The sequence below is a fragment of the Macrotis lagotis genome, chromosome 2, assembly GCF_037893015.1.
Source record: "Macrotis lagotis isolate mMagLag1 chromosome 2, bilby.v1.9.chrom.fasta, whole genome shotgun sequence".
Classification (NCBI taxonomy): Eukaryota; Metazoa; Chordata; class Mammalia; order Peramelemorphia; family Peramelidae; genus Macrotis; species Macrotis lagotis.
Genome location: NC_133659.1, coordinates 252,640,467 through 252,666,939, shown reverse-complemented (window position 1 = coordinate 252,666,939; position 26,473 = coordinate 252,640,467). Strand labels below are relative to the sequence as shown.

The 26,473-nt window shown below is 42.5% G+C and overlaps 3 protein-coding genes across 9 annotated transcripts in view; 1 reads left to right on the top strand and 2 right to left on the bottom strand.

The window, feature by feature from the left end:
- Window positions 1-3,967, bottom strand: part of CBX5 (chromobox 5) — a 40,549-nt gene extending 36,582 nt beyond the window's left edge. For all 3 annotated transcript variants that reach the window (XM_074225746.1, XM_074225744.1, XM_074225748.1), the window contains exon 1: window positions 3,840-3,967. The gene's annotated coding sequence lies outside the window, so the exon portion shown is untranslated. The remainder of the gene's footprint in view (window positions 1-3,839) is intronic.
- Window positions 3,968-4,535: 568 nt separating this feature from the next.
- HNRNPA1 (heterogeneous nuclear ribonucleoprotein A1) lies at window positions 4,536-11,247 on the top strand. 3 transcript variants are annotated; one of them, XR_012476092.1, is made up of 12 exons: window positions 4,536-4,645; window positions 5,202-5,318; window positions 5,473-5,619; window positions 5,745-5,955; window positions 6,039-6,131; window positions 6,228-6,320; window positions 6,643-6,717; window positions 6,969-7,127; window positions 7,718-7,870; window positions 8,212-8,277; window positions 10,831-10,909; window positions 11,117-11,247. XR_012476092.1 is itself a non-coding variant. In XM_074225742.1 (11 exons), the coding sequence occupies exons 1-10, from the start codon at window positions 4,631-4,633 to the stop codon at window positions 8,265-8,267; spliced, it is 1,119 nt and encodes a 372-aa protein (XP_074081843.1). In that variant the 5' UTR covers window positions 4,536-4,630; the 3' UTR covers window positions 8,268-8,277; window positions 8,513-8,847. The 3 variants fall into 3 exon arrangements, 2 of the variants coding, with proteins under 2 accessions (XP_074081843.1, XP_074081844.1); XM_074225742.1 differs by lacking the exons at window positions 10,831-10,909; window positions 11,117-11,247 and adding an exon at window positions 8,513-8,847; XM_074225743.1 differs by lacking the exons at window positions 6,969-7,127; window positions 10,831-10,909; window positions 11,117-11,247 and adding an exon at window positions 8,513-8,847.
- Window positions 10,785-26,424, bottom strand: NFE2 (nuclear factor, erythroid 2). 3 transcript variants are annotated; one of them, XM_074225738.1, is made up of 3 exons: window positions 26,126-26,424; window positions 21,324-21,493; window positions 10,785-16,128 (listed from the first exon to the last, which is right to left on the bottom strand). In XM_074225738.1, exons 2-3 carry the CDS (start codon window positions 21,435-21,437, stop codon window positions 15,115-15,117), a joined length of 1,128 nt encoding a protein of 375 aa, XP_074081839.1. In that variant the 5' UTR covers window positions 21,438-21,493; window positions 26,126-26,424; the 3' UTR covers window positions 10,785-15,114. The 3 variants fall into 3 exon arrangements, with proteins under 3 accessions (XP_074081839.1, XP_074081841.1, XP_074081842.1); XM_074225740.1 differs by lacking the exon at window positions 26,126-26,424 and adding an exon at window positions 21,885-23,386; XM_074225741.1 differs by lacking the exon at window positions 26,126-26,424 and adding an exon at window positions 21,756-21,876.
- Between the last annotated feature and the right edge of the window lie 49 nt (window positions 26,425-26,473).

The window sequence follows — 26,473 nt, the reverse complement described above, 5'->3', positions numbered from 1 at the left end:
GAATTCCTGTTGGAACAAAGAGCACCTCCAACTGTTTCAACTCAGGGCTGACTAAGTCAGCAATAATAATAATAATAATAATAATAGATGGGGGGGGAGTGACTACTTTGCACAATGGTAGGGAGTTAACAATGTAAGATTTATCAGACTTTTTACTTAAGCACTTTGGACTATAAGTCAATTCATATTAAACTTACAAATCCCATCTGTAAAACATAGTAAACTATTCCACAAGTAATAAATAGTGTGATGGGGGAAGAGGGTTGATACAAGTTAAAGAATTCCTAAAAAACAAAACATAGTCAAAAGATACAGGAGTTTTTCAGTGAAGTAATCAAAGGAGGGGCAGCTAGGTGGCATAGTGGATAGAACACGGGCAGGCCCTGGAACCAGGAGGACCTGAGTTCAAATCTGACCTCAGATGCTTAAGAATTACCTAGCTGTGTGACCTTGAGCAAGTCACTAAAGCCCATTGCCTTAAATAAATTAAGTAAATCAAAGCAATATAGGGTCATTTAAAAAAAAATGCTCTAAATCAATACTGATTAGAGAAACAGAAAATAATTTTGAGATATCTCATTCCTATCAGATTTACTAATGTCAGAAGGGGGCAAATGTTAGAGGGGATATGGAAAAAGTTGGAAATTGCTACTCTTGGTGTCACTGCAAACTAATTCAACCATTTTTGGAAAGCAATCGGGATTATTACCAATGAATATCCCCCTTTGACCTAGCAATAACACTATTAAGAGATTTGTTTCCCAAGGTGATCAGGGTACAAGAAAAAGAATCTTTATGTTCTGAAATATTTAAAGCAGCTCTCTGTGGTGGTAATGAACTGAAAAATTGAGGGGTTATCTGTTATTTGGAGAATGGCTAAACAAGCTGTGGCATTCGATTGTGATGAAATAGTATAAATGAGCAGGTTTATCTTAGAAAAATATGGAAAGACTTTCATGAAATAAAGAGTGAAATGAGCAGAACTAAGAAAATGTGTATACAGTAACAGTTTGAAAAGATAACTAAGTTATTTTAGTGTTACAATTACACAAAGGACATTGCTATCCAATAGATGTATAGTATGGTTTTATAAAGGTATGGAACACACCCACCCACACCCATCCTCTGCCCCCCCCAGGTGGACTTCTCTAATGAGGGGTGAGGAGAGAGGGGAAGGGAGACAGACAATTGGGAACTTAAAACGTAACAAAAATATAAATAAAAAAAGTGAAAACTCTCAAAAACATACTAAATCAATGACTGCAGCTCATTTTAGCTGTATTACCAAGAATTTCTCTCATTCAAACTGCCATGCTCACACATTTCATATTTAACAGACTGAAAAGATGAATTCCCAGACAAGGTAGACACCTCTTCCCAAAGATGGTAAATCAGTTGTTCAATTTTGCCTGAAGGAGGGTGTGATTTCCAAAGGAAAAAGTGTGAACTTTTATATTTATAAAATGGCTTCTAAGAGGTCAAAACTAGATGAAAATACAAGTCCACTTTGAACAAAAGTTCACACTCATTTTAAGTATTCAAACATCTGTGAACACAATACAAATGTATAACAATTAACAGGTCAGTAGGTTGGTAATAATAATAAAATTTTAATGAATGTTTGTTTTCATTCAACCAGGCAAGGAAAACACAAAATATATTAGAATACATGCTTCTTGGACAATGTGAGGCCTATGGATCTGATTTATCAGATCCTTAAATAAAAAGCCCACATAAATTGTGAATCTGATTTTCAAATACTACTATTAAAATAGGTGTACCTCTTTCTCCCTATCTTTAATCTCCAGTTTAAATGAGAGGAAGATAAAGGTTAAGATGAGTCTCAGCAAATGTGATATTAAATAAAATTATCCATTTGTTCTTAATTATAACCAAATGATGGAGAGTTTAGTTTTAACTCATCTCACATCACACCCTGTGGCCAAATACTGAGATTATGGTTGATTAGATCACTTCAGATGCATCCTGTTATTGTGGATAGAGAGCTGGCCTTGGAGTTAGGAAGGCATGGGTTCAAATCTAATCTCTGGCACTGGTTGAGTGATCCCCTGCAAGTCACTTAATCTGTGTTTCAGCAACTTTGACAATTTAAGGAGTTTCTTGATTTCCTTACTCTGAGCTTCCCTATACAATGACATTACAGGACCTACTCAGAACATTTCATCTTTTGTATAAGTCAGAGAAAATGGAAATTAACAGGGAAGCAAATTGAGTTTTTATTTACCGACTATCAGAAAGGATAAGATTTCCTAAATTATGTTAAAAATCTCAGTTATTAACCTTTATTTTGGTTTGGAAAAAAGCAGATGGAAGTTTCTTTCATTCAATTAAAGCGATATTTGAGAATCTTTGTTCACAAGACTGAATAGGAAGATGTGGGCCAGGCATCACCTTAATTCTTTCAGGATTCAGCTGTTACCAAAAGGATTCTGGATTTCCCAAGGGATACATAGTTCCCTCATTTTCCAAGTGAGGCACTTTTAGATGATCAAATGACTAGGTGGAGAAAGGTTTGAAAATTCCCTTCAGCCCAAAGGAATGGGATGTGTGCATATGCCTGCCTAAGAAGCAAGTTCCACACAAACATGTGGTCTCAGTGTATGTGTGTTAAAAAGTAAAAAAAGGTTCCAGACAATTATGTAATCTTGAGGGGAGGGTGTATGGGATACATAGAAAGGTTCCAGACAACCATGTGGTCTGTGTGTGTTTGTAGTGAAAAGCAAGATTCCAGACAAATATGCAGCCTTGGAGGTGTGCATATGGGTTACAAAGCAAGGTTCCAGACAAACATGTGATCTTAGTGTGTGTGTGTATTAAAAAGCAAGATTCCAGACAAATATGCAGTCTTGGAAGTGGTGTATATGGGATACAAAGAAAGATTGCAGACAACCATGTGATCTTAGTATGTGTGTTGAAAAGCAAGAGTCTAGATAAATATACAGCTTTGGAGGTGTGTAAATGAGATACAAAGAAAGGTTCCAGGCAAATAAGCAGGTTTGGGGAGGTGTATATATAGGGTTCAAGCAAAGGTTTCAGATAGACATGTGGTCTTGGGATGAGAGTGTGTGTGTGTGTGTGTGGGGGTGGTACAAAGAAAATATGTGGTGTTGGTTTTTTCCTGGCCTAGACTGAACCCTAAGGAGGGAAAAAGAGCCGCAGAAAAGCACCGATAATCCTAAGAGCTGCAGGTCGGGTAAACATAGGATGGGGCAAGACCAAAGGCCTCGGTGAAAAACAAGTCATCCCCTAGGGATCCCTACCCCAGAAGGCAATCCTCTTTCCTTGGAACCCCAAATCGAAACCCTCCCCCCGCTAGTGCGCTGATTGGGTCGTCTCCCCGCGCGCTTTCCTTGCTTTGACCTCCTATTGGCTATTTGCTTCGTCCATCTATCTGGAAGGCCCGACCCTCATCTCTCACTTTGGGCTCAGACCCCAGTCTCTCCAGCGAGCCCAACCTCCCCGCGCACTTCTCTCCAATTTGCTTAGAGCGTCCCATCTCAGGAAAGAAGAACCCGCCTCCCGCCTTCCTGTGGCCCAAGGGCCGATGTCAGTTACTCGGTACCCCTAAATGGAGGCTCAATTGGTCTATGGTTTTGTCAATCACATTCATCCACTGGGTTCCCTCCTATACAGCCATTGGAGAAAGGACAGGCCATCAGGACAACTACACCCGCCCCTTCTTCTCCCATTGGTTGACCGACCCTGTCGCTCTTCCTCCGCCCCCCCACCCCAGCGGTCCATTCATTTCACACAATAACGGGCCCGATTGGAATTGCTCCAAGGGCCCAGAAGTGTAGACGTGGTTGTTTTCTACTTACCCGAGACTGAGAGCGTTCTCTCACCCTAACCTTGTCCCCGTTCCTCTGCGAAGAGGTCGTACCACAAGGAACCACCGCCGCCTTCTGCGCAACGCCAACCGCCCGCCAAAACGGATCCGCCGCTGCGCTTGCGCACGCGATCCCAGTGAGGACCCTTCCTCCGCCCACTGCGCCTGCGCAGAAGGGGGGCGAACACTCCCGCCACTGCGCAGGCGTATTACAGAGGTCCCTTCTTCCCCGCCATTACACGTGTTACAAATAGCCCTCAGGTCTTTCTATTGCGCTTGCGTTAATTGGCTGTGGCATCACGCATGCGCTCTGAGAGCAATAGAAGCTCAAAAAGTAATTGCTCCTTATTCGTCGTCCTAATTTTCCATGTTTAATCGTGTTTTCCTCTCTAAATATAACGTAATATTTTAAAGAATGAAAAATTAAGATGACAAAAAAAAACTTGGTTACATTTAAACAAGAGTGACTGGCATGGCAGCCAATCAGGCGCTTTAAAAAAAAAGAATTTCTCGGAAGCCAATCAACAGCCTCCTCGGGGCGGAATTTATAGAGCGTATTACGTTACGCAGAGTTACGCTACCATAAACCAATCCCTAGATAGAATGATCGGAACTATCCAATGGTTGCCGAGGAGAGGCGGAGTCTACCAATGCTGAACGCGAGGAGGCGGGATTAAAATGCGGGGCCGGAGGTGGGAAGGCAGAGACGCTAGTTAGCCAGCTCCTTTCTGTCCTCGACGCCGTTGGAGAAGGATCACTGAAGCGACTGCTATCGCTTTCGCCATGTCGAAGTCAGAGGTGAGGGAGTCGCGGCCTCGAGATCCAGCTTTGCGCTTTCTTCCCTATTTCCTCCCCCGCTCTCCCTTCCGGAGCTTAGCTCTATACGCTTCTAATACGACCCTTATGCCGGAGTTCCGTAGTCCGCTCCCGCTCGGGCCTGCTCCTTCCCGCACCCCCCCCATCTTCGGGGTCGCCATTTTGTAGGCCCGGCCGCCATGAGCTTCCAGCCCTCGCGGCCCTCCGGAGCTTAGAGGTTTCTGAGGTGCACAGGCCTTAGATCCTTTGTTTAACTTCGCATAATTTCCTATTCACCCTGGGTCCTGCGACCATTATTTTTTCCGTTGAGTACTCCCGGGCGTCCGTCTCTTCTCTTTTTGTGCGCATGCGTTACATTTTTGTCCCTTCCCCACCCGGAGCCGGGAGGCTGACAGGCGGGCCTGGGTGCCACCTCCTTGTCCCTTTTTTTGGGGGGGGCCTTTTATGCTCGGGCTGCCGCGCGGGCTTCCCCCTCCCCCGCCCACCGACCACGGCTTAAGGCCCGACCTTCCCCAATCCTTTGTATTGTGTCCTTCAGTCGCCCAAGGAGCCCGAGCAGTTGCGGAAGCTCTTCATCGGAGGCCTGAGCTTCGAGACGACCGACGAGAGCCTACGGAGCCATTTTGAGCAATGGGGCACGCTTACAGACTGCGTGGTGAGTGCTGAGTCCGGAAAGGAATAGTTGGGGGGGGGGGGCAGGGACCTTAGATGAGAATAAATAGCTTCCTTTAAATTTAACGCAAGCAGCCCTGCACCCCCTTTGCGTTTGTAACTCTTAACGCGCTGTCTGTGCTCTCTGAATGTCTCAGGTAATGAGGGATCCAAACACCAAACGGTCCAGGGGCTTTGGTTTTGTTACCTATGCCACAGTGGAAGAGGTAGATGCAGCCATGAATGCAAGACCTCACAAAGTAGATGGCAGAGTTGTTGAACCAAAGAGAGCTGTTTCCAGAGAGGTATGTGTCCTCATCTTGGTTCTTAATGCAGCTTAAGTTGATGTTTGTTTAAGGCTTTTAGGCTTCTCAGGTGTGTTGGTCAGTCTCCTTGCCATTTCCACCAATTTGTTTATGATCTTGCCTAGGACTCTCAAAGGCCAGGTGCCCACTTAACTGTGAAAAAGATCTTTGTGGGTGGCATTAAGGAAGACACTGAAGAGCATCACTTAAGAGACTATTTTGAACAATATGGAAAAATTGAAGTGATTGAAATCATGACTGACCGAGGCAGTGGCAAAAAGAGAGGCTTTGCTTTTGTTACTTTTGATGACCATGATTCTGTGGATAAGATTGTCAGTGAGTATCACAAAGGGCTTTGGAAGTAACTTAAGTTTTGTAAAATCTACTTTGTGAAATTCTAATGTGAGCTTTTGTTTCAGTTCAAAAATACCATACTGTGAATGGCCACAACTGTGAAGTAAGGAAAGCCTTGTCTAAGCAAGAAATGGCCAGTGCTTCATCTAGTCAAAGAGGTAAGTTTTGCAAACCACTAGGGTTGGTCAGCTTGTGCTTATAGTCTCCAGTTTTCTGAATTGTAAGCTTTTTTTTTTTGCCTTTTTTTAATGTAGGTCGAAGTGGTTCTGGAAACTTTGGTGGTGGCCGGGGAGGTGGCTTTGGTGGAAATGATAACTTTGGCCGTGGTGGGAACTTCAGTGGTCGTGGTATGTGTTTCTGAAATTAGCAAGCAATTTTCTATTTAATTCTCATTTGTCATTTTGTCAGCAATCTATTACACCTAGTGACCATTGTCTATTTCTGAACTTGTCTTCACCTCATGTTGATGCATTCATGTGATTTGTTGCCATTGAACCAGGTGTTCTGGCAGTTAATTGATGATCATTTTTGGTTTGATTCTTGTTTTAATATGGGGGAAAGCAACTTTATAGCAAAGGTGATTTGGCTAGTTGAGGATGGTTTTATTTTTTTATTATTTTTTTTTTTAGGTTTATAGTTAAATCAACTGAAATGCCCTTTTTCTTCCAGGTGGTTTTGGTGGCAGTCGTGGTGGAGGAGGATATGGTGGCAGTGGAGATGGCTACAATGGATTTGGAAATGACGGTGCGTGCTTTTTTTTTACTTAGATATAAGTTGGGTACATGGGAGATTCTTGGCCCTTCTGTCCCTCTTTAGAACAGGCCTAGTTTTGCTTTCTTTGTTTTTTGCTTTTATTTAAAGTGCTGCATGTGTTGAGCTTGATCTGATTGTCCCACCATAACATGCATGCTATGTATTGGCCTTGAGCCTTTAAGCTTGCATGGATTTTTGACTGTCAAATTTGTCTTACTGAGAAGAATTGTATTCTTCTGTAGGTGGTTATGGAGGAGGCGGCCCTGGTTACTCTGGAGGAAACAGAGGCTATGGAAGTGGTGGACAGGGTTATGGAAACCAGGGCAGTGGCTATGGCGGGAGTGGCAGCTATGACAGCTATAACAACGGAGGAGGCGGAGGCGGCTTTGGCGGTGGTAGTGGTAGGTATCAAGTGAACCCAAACAAGTACAATGGTGTGGCAGTCTAGATTAGTGTTGTAGTTTTTAAAAAACATACTCAATCTTGTTTTGGGGTTTGATGCTCTTAACAGCATTGAACAAGTACACTGCATGAAACCTGGTTTTCAAAAAGCTACCTCCTCTCAGCTTTAAGCTGGGCCGCCTCACTCCCTGCCTTAAGTTTTTTTAGATAAAGCAGGATGGTGTCTTAGTCTTAAGTGTCTAAGTCACTTCCATAGCAGGATTTAGTATTTTGGGTCCTTTGACTTATATTTTATTAGTGTTAGGCAGTAGTTTGAGCAGATTATTTATGTATATAGATTTTTACATATGTGCATATATATATGCCAGACCAAATTTTTTTTCCCCAAAGCCCTGGAGAAATCGCTATGTTTTACTTGCCCAGTGGCATAATGACTATTTTACCCAACAGGCCTGTCTTAAGCAATGTGGAAAGTGAGTGCACAAAGGGCCATGAAGGCTGTCAGTGACTGAACTGTGGGAGGATGGCAGTGATTTAACTTATGGTTTGCCTTTTAGTAACTAGTAGGGGTTACCTCTTCTTGTTTTAGGAAGCAACTTTGGAGGTGGTGGAAGCTACAATGATTTTGGCAACTACAACAATCAGTCTTCAAACTTTGGTCCCATGAAGGGAGGGAACTTTGGAGGCAGGAGCTCAGGCCCTTATGGTGGGGGCCAATATTTTGCCAAACCACGTAACCAAGGTAGAATATTTGCTTATTTTTAATGATTTATTTTGCTACTCTTGAATGCAAATTGATTAAAGAAAGATGGTAGAATTTGCACAATCAATTGTGGTTAAGGGATAATGTTCATTTGGGGAAGTTACTGATTATTGGGTTAAAAAGCATTGACCACACTTTTACCCTTGATCTAAAATTCCTAAAATTAGGAACTAAACCTATGATTTCAATTCCCAATGGGGAAAGTACCACTACTGAGTAGAACCAGAACCAACTCCTTTTTCCTATAAATACTAGGTTAGTCTTAACTAGGAGAAAAAATAGCTGAAATATGAGGAGCTAATGGAAAACCTTGTATCTAGGTGGCTATGGTGGTTCCAGTAGTAGCAGTAGTTACGGCAGTGGCAGAAGATTCTAATTACTGTTAGGTAAGTATTAAGCCTTCTCATCTCACTTGAGTTTAAAAGTTTTTAATGAACCCAGTAATACTAATGTAGCTAGCAGTGCAACATAGTTAACATTTTTAATTGCAGTAAATTTTTGGATGTTATTAATAATCTGAAGATCAGCAAAATCTATGGGGAAACAAAACTTGCTATTGGATTATAGCTTTGAGTCTTAATATGTGTTTAGATTAACAACTTTATTCGTATTGTTCAACAGGAAACAAAGCTTAGCAGGAGAGGAGAGCCAGAGAAGTGACAGGGAAGCTACAGGTTACAACAGATTTGTGAACTCAGCCAAGCACAGTGGTGGCAGGGCCTAGCTGCTACAAGAAGACATGTTTTAGACAATACTTTTTGTGTATGGGCAAAAAAAACACCAGGACTGTATTTGTGACTAATTGTATAACAGGTTATTTTAGTTTCTGTTCTGTGGAAAGTGTAAAGCATTCCAACAAAGGGTTTTAATGTAGATTTTTTTTTTTGCACCCATGCTGTTGATTGCTAAATGTAATAGTCTGATCATGACGCTGAATAAATGTGTCTTTTTTTAAATGTGCTGTGTTAAGTTAGTCTACTCGAAGCTCCCCATAAACTGCCCCAACAAGCATGCAGTATCAAGTTAGACCCAAGGTTGATGTCAGGTCCCTTCTGAAATGATCATAACTCTTGGTGAATATTCATAGCCATTGAGTGCTTTATAATAAGTCTTGCAATGGTGAGATTGACAATTTATAATGTCAATGATAATTTATAAAATTATATAAAATTTCACTCAAACCAGCTATTGAAGATTCCTCAAATTTTAATAACCCTGCCCACAAGGGATTTAAAAAATATATAACAATCTTCATGTCCCTCCATTATAAGTGATTGGCAATGATTTTTATGGTTTGAGTGATTTTCAATATTAACCCCACCACCACCAAAATTGAGACTCATTCCCCATCTAGCTAGCAACCAGCTGGCTTATTCCACACCCCAATGAAGAAAAGACCCTGATTGGGGGGTGGGGTGGAGGGGGAGGTTGGGGATAACTTAACATTTCTCTGACCATGTTCATGATTTAAGAGGGGCATGTACTGCCATGAGGCTAAAGGATCATTAAAGGAAAACTGCAGTGGTAAAAGTATTTAAGCATTTAAAAGCATGAGGTGGTGAGGCTCTAAGGTATATCAATATCTGGGGGTTTCAAATTTTTTGAGTAAAATGGGGTTTTGCAAAGCTTGGCCATGTTGAGGCTATCTGAACTGCAGTTTTCCTTTTTAAATGTAACATGTCACCCAAGCTCTCATCCAACGCAGGTGACTGCCTATCAAGTCTGTATACAGTGTAGCAATTATTGAGCTTGGGCCAGTTTCAATCCCATTTCCTAAGAGACATGTTCTTAAGGTCATTTCTTAAAGCCTTTTTGGTTCCCTCATTTAGTCAATTTATGTTCTGTTTATCCCAGTGACTTTGTACCCTGTAGAATAGAAAGCTTTTATTTAATAGGTCTGTGTATTCCATTCCATATGGTTTTGTTATACTATCTATCCCTTAACTAATCATTGGAAAGACTTGGGTGGGGAAGGAAGGGTGGGTGGATGGGATGAGTTTGGGAGGGAAGGGTTTGGGGGAGGGGGTGGGAAGAAGCATGGTTATGCTATTAAAAGTTTTCTAGTCCCTTGGGTTTGATATTGGCTGAGTTTGCAATGGCAGGTGGAACCTTAACTGTTCAGGGAGTTTGCAGATACCTCAGGAATCGTGACAATCAATGGCTTTAAAGATCCAGGAGATGTTCAGCTACTAGGAACTGCTAGCAAGTATAGCGCGAATGGCTCCGCGCTTAGACACTTGTGATATGGAGTCAAGTGTACAGAGATAAGCCAGGGGCAGGCTTCGGCACGATCCATGAAAGCTAGGAGGGAGAGAAGTTTCAGTGCCCATCGGAAGGAAGGAGGCAGACAAGAGTAAGGCACATCTGACTCTTAGGACTAGCAGTCAGAGCCAGAAGGAAAGGTTTTATTGCTATACTGGTAGGTAAGAACAGATTTTACTTCTGTCCATATAGTTTGTCTGAAATTATAGTTGTTTTTCTGTGTTTTTTGTTTTGTTTTTGTTTTTGTTTCTTTTTGCTAAAATAATATGTTGAGCCCAGCAAATAGTCCAGTCTAGTTGCAATCCTCTAGAGTCTTAATCCTTTTCCAGTGTCTTCACTTGCCCTGATGATGAAATCTAATGTAATTAATATTCATGAGAAGCCAGTAGGCACTTTGATGTAAATCTTAACGCATTATAATGGTTGATAATCATACTTGAAAGTATTGGCCTATGTTGCCCTCTTTCCCATCTCCCCATTCACAGCAGTGGCTCACAGTAATGCCTTAGGAACACCTTTTAAGTTTAAGCATTTTAATTTTAAATTTTTTAATTTTTGCAAAGGGCTAGCTTGGGGTTATATTCCTTTAAGGGGGTGGGTGGGTGGGTGGGTTGGGGGTGTTAAGTGGTTTTAAGGCTTAGGAAGGAGATAATACTGAGAGTTTCTTACTTTTCCAGGAAGGAAGTTGCTGTTCCTATCTGGTCAGCCCTCTAAAATCTAGGGGCCTTTTGGTGTATTCAAGTGGCTACTTCAAATGTAAGTTAATTAATGTGCATTTTTAAGGTTGGGGAAATACAGTGGAGTTTTTAAGGTTTGGATTTTGGGGTGTTGGTTCCAGTGCCAACTTCTACATGAAGAAAATTCCATAGGCACAAGTAAATCATCCAGGTTTTATCTGGGCAGAGTGCTTGTACTTGCCATAGGTGCTCGTGCTTGTTGAATGAAATCTTTTTCCTTTTGCAGGAACATCATTTAAGATCCAGAATTGAAGCCACTTGTAAATTTAGCTGACATTCAGCTGACTTGATTCTTGACTGCTGTGCAGCTCACAATATTTTTGTATGGATATGTTGTAGTAAAATACTTTTAAAATTAATTACCTGCCTCTTGTCATGTTTCAACCTCTACAGTACCTTTTGAAACCAATTTAGAGAAGTTGACCAATGTAAAACACAGTACTAGTTTGGAGAAGGCCTGAATTTAGGATCCACACCTAAATCTCTAGACCAGTTCTTTTACCCACTCTTGGAATAATAGCTAACAGACATTGCTGAACATTTTTGAATTCTAAACTGAGATAAAGTGACTTGTCCAGGTCACAGTAAATGAAGTCTTTTAACCTCGACTTTGAAAAATGATCAAAAGAAGCACTTAAGGGTAGGAAGGGATGGAATGGGCTTCCTTTGCCTTAGAATGAAAAAACCAGGGATATTAGCTAGGGACTAGGTCTGAACAACCACACTTGTGTATTGAGCTGTGTATTGAGCTGTAGTTCCTACCTCAAACTATATGCTAAAAATCTTAACATCTGTTTGGAAAATAATCCAGTTTTTCCCTGCTCTCCTGTTTGAAACATTTGAAACATGATTTCTTTGGGGTTGTCCCTCTGTCTCTTGGATTGTGTGATGAACATATGCCTGACTATAAAATATATGTTCCAGATAATAAAGCCAGGGAAACAGTAATTGCAGTCTAAAGGATGAAATCTACTGTTCCTGGTTTGTAGTCAGGTTAGAAAAGAATTATTCCAGAGTTGTAAGAGCCCAAGGATGTTGGTCCTATACATACATATATATATATATATATATATTTAGTTTGTGCAAGGTAGTGGGGTTAAGTGGCTTGCCCAAGGCCACACAGCCACCTCATTAAGTGAGGCTGCATTTGAACTCAGGTACCCCAGACTCCAGGGCCAGTCCTCTATCCACTGCCACCTAGCTGCCTCCCCACCCATTTTTAATGAGGAAATTAGACCCTTGACATTTGAAGCTGTTAAGGTTAGTTGATAAGCTTGTGTCTTTTGATAGACTTTCTGTAAAGCCAGCTAGTGAAAAGAATAGAATGTTTTATTAGGGTTTGTAAATCATTTAGACCTCTTCTACAGACACCATGACCATCCATGTGTCCAAGGTCATCTCAGAGGCAAGTTTTGCCACCTCATAGGTTGAGCCTTTTCCACTAGCTTTCCAAAGCATATTCCTTGCTTATCTAACATGTATACACAAAATACATGAAGTATTTGCTCAGTGTTTCATATTTTAATTTGCCTTCCCCCAACCCACTAAGAATCCTTTAAAGCTCATCTAATGCTTCTTCCAAGAAGTTTAATTAGCATAACAGCTCCACTCCTAATGTTTCACATTAATTTGCCTCTTGTGTATGCTGGACTCAAGGGTATGGATTGTTTTAGTTGGGTCTCCTTACCAACATGGAATCCCTTGCAGAGGTCCAGAAAAATTCTTTTGGTTTTGTGTGGGTTTTGTTTTGTTTGTTTTGCACCCTGAACATCTCAGTGGAATTACAAAGGACCAAATATATTGAGATAAAGATGGGGTTTTTTTTCCACCTGTGGAATTTCTATCAAGGTTCTGGGAGGAATTAGGTGGTCAAATGAATAGTTTAGGGCTTGGAGGTTGGAAGGCCTATGTTCAAATCTGTCCTTGAACATTGGGCAAGTTAGAGAAAGAACATCTGCCTCTGTTTCCCCATCAATACATAATAGTATAATATAGTAATAGTAACTTACCTAGGATGGTGAGGACCACATGAGAAAATGTAGACTGCTTTGCCTGACTTGTAGCACTATGTAAATCTGAACTTTTTTAGTTTTTGCAAGGCAATGGGCTTAAGTGACTTACCCAAGATCACACAGCTATGTAATTATTAAATGTCTGAGGCTGAATTTGAACTCGGGTCTTCCTGACTCCAGGGCCAGTGCCACTGTGCCACCTTCCTGCTCCAATATAAACTTTCTAAAAGTAAATATGCTAACTTATAAAATCTTTTTCTATTTCCTGTTATACATAAATAAGTTGACATTTTGCTTTTAGAAATTAATAGGACAAAGAACTGGTCTTGGAGTCAGGTAAATCTTTTATCTGGGAGATCACAGTTCCTAGTGTGGTAAATAGATAGTCCTTTGAATCAGTGAAACCAGAAGGTCAGGCTCTAGACAATAAAGACAAGCTCCTCCTTTAGCCTCCAGAAGGTGCACCAGCTCCATAATTCTCAGATCTAATGCCACTAATGAATGGGGGCTACCAAAATCATTTCTAAATTATCATTCAATGGAATGGAGCATTTGTTGCCCAGCCTTTTAAAAAGGAAAAAAAGGATTGAGTGGCAGCTTGATGGGATTTCTTGAATATAATGACAAACTCTGGAACATGTTGAGTATTTTTAGAATGGAGGTGTTTTTTAAGAGATGATAGCTTTTTTCTTATTTTAGGATGGAGGGGAAGGGAAGGTGAGATTTCAATATTACAAATGGCCTAGCTCCACTCCCTGCTTTCCAGATCTGGTTAATTTTTTCTTTATAAACAACTTGAGCCTCATCTGTTCAGGGTCTGGATGTATCTTTTTGTCTTAACTCCAGTCTGCTCCAACTCAAGACCTCCCTGTGAGACATGAGAGTGCACATTTGAATTATTTTAAATAACTATTTTCCCCCTTTCTACTACACTCCCTTCAAATTTAACACCTCCACTTCATCTAACAGGTTCTCCATTCTGCTTAATGACAATGTTAGTCAACATCACCAGCTTTCTTTTCTTTTTTGGCAGAATTTCCATTCTGGCAATTTGGTATTCTCTTGGGGACATCAAGTATTTGTATTGTCTCACTTCGCAAATCTTTCTCCATCTCATTTGTATGCTGTTGTCTGTTTATTAGAAACAGCATTGGTGAGTGACCCATATCTTTGGGTCACACTCCTAGGCTACTCCCAGACCCCTAGGATAGGCTAGCTTCCTTTTCTGAAATTCTGACTTAATTTGTATTAAGAGTCAAGTGGTGTGTGCATTCAGAGAACAGTCATTTGATCTAGGCCAAATAGATTTTACAAGGTCATAAAGTGATGAGAATTTTTTTCGCATTGGTAAATGGGACCCACTTAAAACTTAGATCTGTTTGGACTCTTATTATAGTTAGACCCTGAGCTGATTTGTATTAGAATACAATAATACTAATAATTTGTATCAGAATACAGGCTGATGGACTTTCATAGAGAAAGAAAGATAGGCTATGCTAGTGCCTTCTTCCTTTCCATTTTTTTTAACGCTCCATCACCCCAAGCATTGGAAAAGTCATCTTCTCTCTACAGAACAATGTCCCTGAGAAGTGGCGGGGGGGTGAAGGAAATATGTGTCAACTTCAATCCCCTATGCCAATAGAATCTCCTGGTCTGGAGCAGGCAGATAATTGCTAGACATCAAGCTTCCAGAACCCTTCTATTTCCTTCTTTCTAATATTGGGAAATATAGACAAGATGTATTCCTTGGGATCCAACCAGTCAGTTTCTTCTCCCTCCAGGTCCCCACCCTTCTTTATTCCCAGCAGCTCTGGACTGTGTAGAGGTTGTGTTGATGCCCATCACTATTCAAATTATACAAGTGAAAGAAGACCAAATAAAGTTTTCTGTATCATGCTTTATCTTTCAAAGCTCAATTTGAGTCCTTGGAGGTGGAGGGGCCTGTCTGGGGAATTGAAGGGAGAAGAGTGACTAGAAAGGGAGCAGACAGCTTCCAGACCTTTTCCATACCCCAAACCAGGCTTTTCTGAAGTTATCACAAGTCTTCACCATTCACTCTCACAGTTATTCCCTTCTTCCTGAACCCTCCAAATCAATTCAATTCTCCAACCTCTGCCCTGAAGGGCCAAGTTTGAGGAGCACCTATCTGAGAAGCAGAAGAGGAAAGGGGAAACATCTAGTTTCTTTTCTCTCCTAATTTCTCTTCCCCCATTCAGTCTGCTGTCTCCATCTTGACCCCCCTGGGCACTAAGAAGATGGTGCCATCAGCAGCCTGTTGCAAGGCATACTCATCTGGGGAGTAGCCATTGCCAGCTTCATCACGCAACCTCCGGAAGACATCTCTGTAGAGCTCTGCCAGCTGCTGGCGCATGGCCCCCAGGGTCCGGTTGGCTTCTCCTCGGGCCCTGAGAAGCCGCTCTCGCTCATTGCCCAGCCTCTCCAATTCTCGTTCTAACTGCACTATGGTTTCCAGCTTCCTTTTGCGACAGTTCTGGGCAGCCACCTTGTTCTTGCCCCGCCGCCGGATGTCCCGGACCAAGGCCAGCTGACTCTCACTCAGTGGATACCTAGCCACCAACTCATTGAAGTCATCCACAGGTAAGTTGACAATTTTCTCCGTAGGGAAGGGGATCTTCATGGCCAGAGCCCTACGCTCATCCCTGCTCCCTGATTCCCCTCGACCCGAGGGTTTGACCCTTCCAGGGCACATTGTGGATTCAAAAGTCAAATGAGTCTCAGGTGGTGGCAGAGTATAGTTGGAATGAACTAGAGAGGTAGGCATGAGGGGGTAAGGGTGCTCCACTGGGAACATCTCCACATATTCTCCTCTCTGTCTCCCAGCCTCTATTCCTTCCATCTCTAGGGATTCTGCATCACTATAGTTGAGAGATAAACCGGAGTCAGATTCAGGATCTTCTTGAGGTTTGGTGGGTCCCATAGGCAGTCCCATGTCCAGCAGGGAGAGGGACTTGGGGAGAGGATCGCTGAGGAGTCCTGAGAGGGTCATGGGCTTGGAAACAGGAAGGCCCAGGCTGCCATATGCATAGGAAGAGTCTGGAACCAGGACTGAGGGTGGGGGGAAGTCCTGGTAGAGACCCTCATAGGGTGAGGTGAGGTGGTTGCCAGTATTGGGGAGAATTGGGCAAGGTCCATAAGCAGGGGGAGGTGCAGGCCCAGAATAAGGTAATGGGGATTCAAAAGTTGGCTCATTTTGGATATCAAGGCCCTGTGAAAAGAAAGATAGGTCAGTTCACTGAAAGAAGTCTTGACTACCTAGGCCTGAGTTTTCCTGAGAATGCCCTTTATCCATTATAGTTCATTTCTGACATCCCCTCATTCTACTCATCTTCATATTCCCCACACTTATTCCCCCATTTATTACATCCAGTTTCCCAATCTCTTCAGTATCCCCTATCCCCTCCACTTAATCTTGATTCTGCTACACTCAGCCCTTCATCACATCTATTTATCCATAATCTCCCTGTGTCCTTTTGCCCACATTTGGCCCATATCCCTTTCTTAGACCTCCTAGTCCTGTACCTAGTCCTCCAACTAACATCACCTATGCTCAGCCCCCATTTCCTTACAATAAGCTTCCTTCTTTCTGGGCTTAGCTCTGGATTTTCCATACATAGACTTCCCAAGCCTTACACCCAACTTCATCTCCTGGTACATAACAGTCAAGCTCCCCAGCCTGCCCAGCATCACACATCCAGTCAATTCCTTCAGGGAGTTGCGCAGGAAACATTTCCATAGGTTAACTTCTCTCCAAGCCAGACTCCTATAAGTACTGGCAATCTACAGAAAGGAAGTAGCACCCTTGTGGGATATTTTACCCACTACTAATTGCTATGTTTCTGGGTAGAATAGTGGGGTAGATCTAGGGAGCAGGGCAGGACAGGAGAAATTATATTGAGGCCCATATTTTCACCACCACAGGTTAAGTTTTCCATAGATATCCCTACTCCTGACAAATATACAGTCTATAGAAAGATCAGTAAATAGTGAGAAAGAGAAGAGGGAGAAACAGAAGTTAAGAAGATGAGAGATGAGAATGGCAATGGGAGGAAACTCTGAAATTCCCTCATTCTCATTTAAATTTCCAGGTTTTGTTTTTTTTTTTTTTGCAAGGCAAACGGGGTTAAGTGGCTTGCCCAAGGCCACACAGCTAGGTAATTATTAAGTGTCTGAGACCGGATTTGAACCCAGGTACTCCTGACTCCAGGGCAGGTGCTTTATCCACCCAGCCGCCCCTCATTTAAATTTCCAAACCCTTGCACTGACTACACTCTCCTCCCTTCCTCATCTTGACCCATTGGTGAATTATTTCAGTCCTAGACCCCTGCTTCTTTATGTTATTGTCCATCTTGCCCTACCAAGTCTCTCACCCTCCCTTGCCCTCACTCCTATCTATGTGCTACTGAACAAAGCTTTTGAAAATCATGAAACCATGCTGACTGGGTCCACTACACATTTATGCTATATAATCTCAACTGTGCTCTCACTGTGACAAGGCAATCTTATTACACTTCCTTAAACCAATTCCCTATCCCATCATCACAGTGATTTTTTCCAAACCTTCTCATCCTTCCTCAAACCTCCTGTAGTTCTCTTATCTCAAAACTTTCATCCTTTCTTTTCTAGCAAATTGCCCCTTTATCACTCTATCACTCTTTCACTTATCTTCAACCTCTACTTGCCTATACAAAACATGCTCATGTCTCCATCATCTTCCCTGATTTGTCTATCCCCACAATATTTTTCTCTTCCCTTTTGTGGTTGAATTTGAGAAGACTCTACCACTGGTGTCTCTATTTCCTTTCTCCTCATTCTCTTCTTAACACTCTAAAGTCTGGATTCTCACCTCATCATTCAACTGGAACTGTTCTATCCAAAGTTCCCAGTGAACTCTTAATGGCCAAATCTAATGGTGCTCTCTTTTTCCTTGTTCTTCTTATCTTCTCTTTAACCTTTAATGCCCTCCATCACCTTCTTCTCATGGATAGCCTCTTCTTTATTGGTTTTCATGACATTGTCTGGATCTCTCTTGCTGCATCCTCTTCCATATCACTCTCTCTTATTATGGATGCTCTATAGGACTTTGACCTGGGTTCTCTTCTTTTCTTTCTCTATGGTTTTGCTTGATGATTTCATTAGCTCTCATGTAATTATTATTTCAGATCTTTTTAATCTAGCCCTAACTTCCCTGCTGACTTCCAGTCTGGCATCTCCAACTGCCTATTGGACATCCACAACTGGATTTCCCATAGATATTTTAAACTCAACATGTCTAAAACTGAATTCCCTATCTTTACTCCCAGGCCTTCCCTTCTTCTTAGCTTTCCTGTTACTGTCAAAGGCACTACCAAGTCACCCAGGCTTACAATTTAGGTATCTCCCTTCCTAACAACACCTCCCCTCCTCCCAATCCAATCTGTCCTATCAATTTTACTTTTGATATCTCCCCTGTAAGCCCCCTTCTCTCATTACCATCATGTAGGCTCTCATCACCTCATTCCTGTACTGTTTTGTCTGTTGGTTGGTCTCTCTGCCTTGAATCCCTCCCCATTCTGGGTCATCTTCCTACTCACTGTCAAATTGATCTTTCTTAACCATATCTCACCCTAGCCCTCTCCTCAATTTCCAGTCAATTCTAGCAACTTCCTATTCCATCAAGGATTAAATATAAAAGCACTTTTAATGTCCTTCATAATCTACCCTAACTACTTTTTCCATTCTTCTGACAATTTACTCTCTTCCATGTACTTTCTTATTCATTGACATCATCTTTGTTGTTTCTCACACAAAACACTCATTTCCCAACTCCATGTATTTTCTTGGTAGACAAACTGCCCCACCCACAATTCTTTCCCTTCCTCATCTCCCTTTCCTACCTCCTTCAAGTCCCTTGTTGAAATTCCACCTACAAAAAACTTTTCCTGACCTCCCTTCCCCACTTTCATGCCTTCCTTCTTTGATTATTTTCAATTCACTTTTGTTTCTTGTTTCTACATAGTTATTTTCCTATTGTCTCTTTCATTAGTGAGCACCTTGAGTGCAAGGACTGAATGGGTTTTTTTTGGGGGGTGGGGTTCTTTGTATCTTGAACATTTAGCCCAGTGACTAGCACAGTAAATACTTTGTTGACTGAACAACTGATTGAAGGATCCAAAATGATAAAAGTCTAAAAGCAAGAAGTGTGGAGGAATAGATAGCAGATAAAATGAGACAGAAAATATGGTCATTCATTTAGTTCTGACTAAAATAGGAGCTCTTAACTTGAGATCCAGGAACATCTTTTTTTAATAAAAATTTTGATAAATTTACTTCATTAAAAGTTGATTTCCTTTTTAATACTATAGATATTTTATTTTATGTATTTAAAAGGATGATTCTGAGGAGGGTTTCACAACCTTCACTAAACTGCCAAAAGGGTCCTTTCACAAATAAAGGGTGAGATTCCCTGAACCATTAAACAAAAATTGCAAATAAAGAAGCAGCTAGGTGGCGCAGTGGATTGAGCACTGGGTCTGAAAGACCTGAGTTCATATTTGGCCCTCGATACATTTTTTTTTTAGGTTTTTGCAAGGCAAGATTAAGTGGCTTGCCCAAGGCCACACAGCTAGGTAATTATTAAGTGTCAGAGACCGGATTTGAATCCAGGTACTCCTGACTCCAGGGCCCATGCTTTATCCACTAAGCCACCTAGCAGCCCCTCCCTTGATACATTTTCGCTGTGTCACCTTGAGCAAGTCATTTAGCTCCTGTTTACCAAATTTTTCTCATCTGTCAAGTGGGGATAGATATATTAATCCCTATCTTCCAGGGTTATTGTGAGAATGAACAGAGTTAATATTTGTAAAGCACTTGGTAGAACTAAATGGACTATTTAAATGCTAGCTTTATTATTATTATTAGTAGTAGTAGTAGTAGTAGTAGTAGTAGTAATTACAAGAAATAATGAATTTAGATCCAAAGAAAGAAACATTCAGTTTACGAAATCTTTTGGGCAAAGTTTTAAAATTTAGAAGAAATTCTTGTAAATTATAAAGTAGTACATTATGAAACAATGAACTCTCTGGATTTCAGATGAATTCTCTGGAATCAGAAGACCTAGGTTTGTAAAATGTCTCCCAGTGTGACCTTGGTCAAGTCAACCTCCCTGGGTTTTAATTTCCTCATCTGTCAAATGAGTAGGTTGGTCTCAATTGAATCTAAGATCTTTTCCAAGTCTAGATCTATGATCCTATCATCTTATGAATTTTTCTGTGTGGAGATGGGGGATGGATGTCAAATCTGTCCTTCTATGGTTAAATTATTTTTGGGACAGTTCTGCCCATTGGCTAGGACAATGGTGAATGGGAGGCAGTTTGGTGAAGGTGGTCTTGTGATCCTATGATGGACCCCTGGATCTTATAATGCAGCTATTTCTGTAAGACAGGAGAGCAATGAGTAAGGCAGGACATTTTAGAACTGGGTTCTCATGTGGGTTTAGAAGTCTAGAATTTAGGTAGATGTGGGGTGAAAGACATTGATGAGCTAGCAGGGGGAGGGACAGAAGGGAGCATGTGGAAAAGTGGGATATGATATGCTGGGAAAGAGGGGAGAAGGGGATCAGTACTGGGGAAAAGAAAGAGCTAATACTGGGGATGGGGTGGGGGGGAATGAGGAGAATCAGTAAGGGAGAAAGAATTGGAGGTGAATAGCTTTGGGGCAATCCAGGGCTCTGGTGGAACGGTGCAATTTCTTCCTGCCCCTGCTTCCATCTGTCTCTCTCCCATCTGCCAGCCAGTCCAAGACTGGATGCAGTGAGTCTGCTTTGAGCACTGCCCCCAGCCCATGGCCACCCCAGATCCCTACCCAACTAGGGACAAAGAAGTCATTGTTCTGTTCAACAGATACCCCTTTGTCTGACCAGCAGGAGGAGGGGACCCCTGCATCGTCCTCCCTCAAAGGCCCCAGACTCTGTTACCTGGGAGGAGGGACACCAGTGAGAAGAGGGGTAAGGGGAGACTAAAGAGGGGGAGGTTAAGGAGGTGAGAGGTAACAGGAAGCAAGAAGCTTTGGGGAAGGGGATTAAGTAGGGGAGCAGAAAAGGAGGGGAAACTGATGGGGAATAGAAAGAAAAAGGGCAAGGAGGTGAACGGGTGAGAAAAGGGAGATGGGAAAATGTGGAGAAAGCCTGTTTCCTTCCCCAACAACAGCTATGCTCTTTCTGTCCCCACCCTCCTTTAGTACCTCCTGCTTTGTTTATCCAGCCCAAAGCCCTCCCCCATCCCTACCTCCAGACCTGGGCATGTCTGATTTTTACCAGGTCTCCCATTCAGGCCTCTTCCTACAGCCACACCCTTCAAGAGGCCTGCATTTTCTGGTCCCCCTTTTCAGACCTCTGCCCAGGCTGTCACCCATCCCCCTTCTCACCTGCAGCTCTGTGATAGACATAATTTCTTGCCAGGTCAGCTCCATCTCTCCCAGCTCTGGGGCAGCGAGCAGTGTAGCCCGGTTCCTGCTCTGCTGTGGAGGACACGGGGGCATCCTACCAGGCCAGGAGCCAGGGAAGGCTCCCCCCAGGCCAGTGTCACTCAAGCAACCTGAAACGATGAAGGGAGAAGAATGAGTACCTCACCTACCAGAGTGTATCCAGACCATTGACCAGCTTTTGTAGGAAGGGGCATCTCATCTCATCCCAATTCTCTTTGACTTTTGAAAGATCCCCTGAGGGGAAAAGGCTTCTGTTTCCCTCATTTGGCCACCTAGTTCCATGAGCTGGAAAGTCCTTAATATTACAAAAACCACCCTCCTCTTGTTAAAACAAATTCTTTATCTTTGGAGAAACAGTAGCAGGTCCTTGACCTTGACCTCTCTTCTATTCCTTCTCACACCCCAGAACTGAGAAGGGAGCTAGGAATCAAGGGTTTTTTCCTCTGGGCAACATCGAGAGTTTCTTTCCCTCATTTTGCCTCTCATTTTCCAAATCTTCACCTTTTTTTCTTCTCAAGACATGTAAGAACCCTGAGATACTTAAGGGGCAGTGCCATGGAAAAAGTCAACCACCTCAACCCCAGGCCTGGTCCTTGATAACATAGCTTTACCCTCTTCTATTTCCCCACCCTAGGCTCCTCCTGGTTGGGAGTGATAAGAGGTTATCAGCTCTAGGGCACAGAGTGGAGTAGGAAAGAAAGATAGGGTTTCTAGGCATAACCTCTCTGCCTGTGGCCCCAAAGGGGTCATTTTCTCTATTCCCCAGCCCACACAAACAGGTTTCTTTTTACACTGAGATCTCCTCAAAACAAAGTTGACTCCAGTTCTCCTTCTTAATTCTTTCATTTCCCAATTCTGCTTATTCAGAAGTGCTTTTTGCTATCTACCCTCAATACATTCCTCCCTATGGTATTTCCAGTTGTTCTATCCTATGGAGGAATCCTTTTGAAGACATGGGGATCATTAACCTTATTACCATTACCATTCTGCTTTTCTCTAGGTAAAACACTGCCCACTCATCCCTCTACTCCCGAGCCTACATTCCTCTTCTCATCCTTTCTCTAATGGGAGTGGTAGGATAAGGTGAGGAGGAGATTTAAGGTGAGGTAGCTGGGAGTGGGTGGGAGGAGGAGGAAAGTTGATCTAAACTTTACAAGCTGTCACAACAGCACCCCATCCCCTTCACTGGGTTCTCTAATTAAGAAGCAAGAAGATACTTGAGCAGAAGGGTTTGAGGGAGATATCAAGGTGGACCTCTTCATTGTTTAGAGTCCGTGTTCCATTAGTTGCAGTAAGGAGAATGGAGAGGGACCTCACTTTTCTTAGCAATTCTTTTTAGGTTTTTTTGCAAGGCAAATGGGGTTAAGTGTCTTGCCCAAGGCCACACAGCTAGGTAATTATTAAGTGTCTGAAACCAGATTTGAACTCAGGTACTCCCGACTCCAAGGCCAGTGCTTTATCCACTATGCCACCTAGCCGCCCCTAGCAATTCTTTAGCATAGGAAAAACCCTCAGTAATAGATCCTGAGATAGAAATGCTTCAATGATCTCAGCAGTGTGTATGGCCTTAGAAGTTGGTATTCCTAGTCAACCATGGTTAATTAACATAGATTCTACCCTTTAACTGGGTTCATAAACTCAAAGTTTAGTATTCAATAACCCAATTTAGTGAAAATCAGAGAAGGATCTTATGTATACATAAAGCATGACTGAGGTTTGTTAGAGAAATTAATAAAAGTAGAATTATTTTAATATGATTAAATATGATTAATATGATTAAATGCCCACAAACATGAGGATCATTCCATTGACCCTTACCTTCTTCCTCAATTGTCCTTTATTACTCATAATTCTCTCTTCTAGTATTACTATCCCCTGCATCATAGACTTCTATCTGAAGGGGCCTTACACATGTCATTTGACCCAGCCCTCTCCTTTTATAGTGGAGGAAGCTAATGACTAAAGAGCTAAGGCTTGCCCAAGTTCACACAGTTATTAATGGACAGATCTGAGATTTGAAAACTGACCTTGTGACTCCTCAATCAGTATTCTCTCTCCCCTCACTACTCTCTTCCAAGTACTCCTCTCAATGGCATTGCCTCCTTCCCAATTTCCCCCCACTAGGCCATTGTGCCCATGGGCCCAGCAATGGAGGAATGCCTCCTTAGATTCATGCTGGGTATAACTATAGGATGAACCCCCACGTGTCCCAGGGCCAAGTGGGTGGAGTGTTTGTGTTCTGTTCTTGATGCCATTTCAACACCGGAATCCCCAACCTCTGGCCCCCTACTTTGGGTTCTGGCCGGAAATTGTGTAAAAGCAAAATGAATGAAGAACAGTCACTCCTGAGTCCCTTTAAGGGTGGGGACATGGAGAAAAAGAGAGGGGGTGGGAGAAATGGCTCTTATTTAATAAATTGTCCCCCTTTCTCCCTTAGCCTGCTCCCAAGCACACCCTGACTACTTCTTTCTTGTTCTCCCTCTCTCAGCTTCTCTTGAAAGGCACTTCTGCCCTTTCCTCCTTTAGGGTGTTAGAAGGCAGATGACCTAGGATCTACTTTCCTCTCTACCAGTAACTGTCCATATGATCTTGGGCAAGTCATTGAAACCCTTTGACTCTCTGTTGCCTCATTTTTAAATGCAGAGTACCCTACATGTAAAGAGACATGATGTCTTGAGATCCCTTCAAGACCCAGGATGTACAATTTTATGATTTTTCTCTCTCCTTTGGTCTCTTTCACTGAGCTTCTGTATCCTCTAATCCTCAGGAAAGTAGGTATGTTTCACTGGGTTTCACTACAGCATCTCTGTAAGGGGAAATTAAAGGATTTGTGCCAGGGAATGAGGGAAGGGTAATGTTTTCTCCCCTCCTAACCTAGTGATGGTCAAGAGCCCCCTCAAAAATATCTTTATTCTCATTGACCCTTAGAGCTCCCTATTTTGAGAAACAGGTAGTTGAGACCCAGTGGAGGGGGAAGAAAAAAGGAGTGGATAAATGGTGAAAAAGATCGCTCTGAGGAGAAAGGATGTGGGGTGCTCTGGGGAGAGGGCCAACAATTAGTGGGGAGACACTGGAGAATGGCTGTGGCTATGACATAAAAGTAATTCAAGTTTATTTCCTAGTGACTTTCACCTGAGTGAGGACTTCTGAAGGAAATCTCTGTCCTTTTTTAGATGGTTATATGTGTGCATAATTGTGCATGTATAGGGCCATTTTCTCCATCCTTCTGCCTCCATGATGAATGGTTTCTTTCTAAGCTCTTACAAATGAAAGTTCAATATACCCAGAATATAGAGATTTCTAAGGATAGAAACACCTTTTTGCTCAGTCTACCCCTGCCGTTCCCACCCACTCTTAGTTCTTCCACTCTGAACATTCTTAATGGAATCTCCAAGCACTCACAGAAAGATCTCAGAGTTCTTTGAGGAGATGAGGAAGAGAGAAGATCTTAGGAGATCTTAGGAGATCTTAGGAGCACAAAGACCTGAGAATTGGAGGTGATGAGGAAAGGAGGGAGAAACCTCCAAATCCTGCTTCCCAGGGTTTCCACTCTGCCCTAGAACTCAAATATCCTTGAATTCTGTGTGTTTGGGTCTCAAGGTCAATTTTTGACCCTCATTTGGTTCCCAGGGCTCCTATGGGAGGTGAGTTCACCTCTGGTGGTGGTGGTAAGTGATAGTAGTGGTCAGAAAAAATTGGCCAAAACTTGAGTCAATAGATGGAACATTAAACATGTAAAAGAGTGACAGTAACCCAGGGAGATTCACAGAAACAGAGAAAACAGAAGAAAGAAAGGAGAAAAAATCAAAAACAACCCATGAGAGAGAAAGGGCTGGAAAAGAAGCACTTGTTGATCACGACAGTATTCTTCCTTGGGGGCTTTGGTAACTCAGGTGTGTTTGTGTGTGTGTGTGTGTGTGTGTGTGTGTGTGTGTGTGTGTGTGTGTGTAGGGAATGGAAGGATAACTGGGGAAGGTGGGTGTGTTGGGAAGCTTCCACACTGTCTATTTCTTGGGAAGCAGTGAGAAGAGAGGGTAAGGAAGGAAGCTCCTTGGTCCCCATCATGCTCACTATCCCCTAGCCATACTCCTCTCTCTGTAAGAAATGACTTTTTAATTTCTTCTTTTACTCTTCTAATTCCTAATCCACTTTTCTTCATAGTTCCAGAAGGGTAAAGAATAAGCTGAGGCTTGGAAGCAGGCGTCCTGAGTGGATTCATCCTCTTCCTTTACACATCCTCTGTATACCTTCTTCTGTCACACATAAAACACCCAAATTTAACCTATTAGGAATTTTGGGTTAAGGCAGAATAGTCATTGATTATGTATGTATGTATGTGTCTATATACATGGATGGATGGTTGAGTGAGAGGAAAAGGATACTGAGGTCTCACAATTCTTCAACTGTATCTAGTGAAGATACCATTATTCCCAGATTTTATTCAGTTTTCACCTTTTCTTTCTCCCTTAGATCCCTCAGGCCACTCCAAACCGTTTTGGAAAATCTCTCACCTAACCCATCCAATTTCTATTTCTTGAGACATCTGCTCTCTTTGTCTCATGAGGATCTCAGTGTTTTACTTACACTAACAGATATCTATTTGTCTTCCCAAATATATTTCCTGACCCCAAGAGCTGATCCTAGGACTTGGAATAAGCAAAGTTCTCCTGGGAAGTTAAGAATTCTTCTTGCCTTAACTTTCCAATCAGAATTCCTCCCCCCCCTCCACTTCAGTCCCTTACCTGTGGCAGTGTCCAGGCAGTGGAGAGAGGGAGGATAGATGTCTCTTTTAATATTTCTGTGCCTGAGAAGGTTGAGAGATGGGGCAGAGTCCACTGATGTCACTGGGAGGAGAGGTGGAGATCTGTTCCTTGCAGCATATCCAGGGGCTGAGTTCAAGGCTCAAGAAGTAAGCCAGAGGATTCCAAGGCAGCTAAAACCTTCTCTCCAAAGCCCCCTGGCTGTGGGTTATCTGTCCCTCCTCCTAACCTCCCCTTTCTCCCTGGGCCCTCCTCTCCTCCTGCCCCTTCTGGCTGACAGAGGAAACTTGAGCCCTATGTGGTTTCTGCCCACACCTCCTACTCCACCCC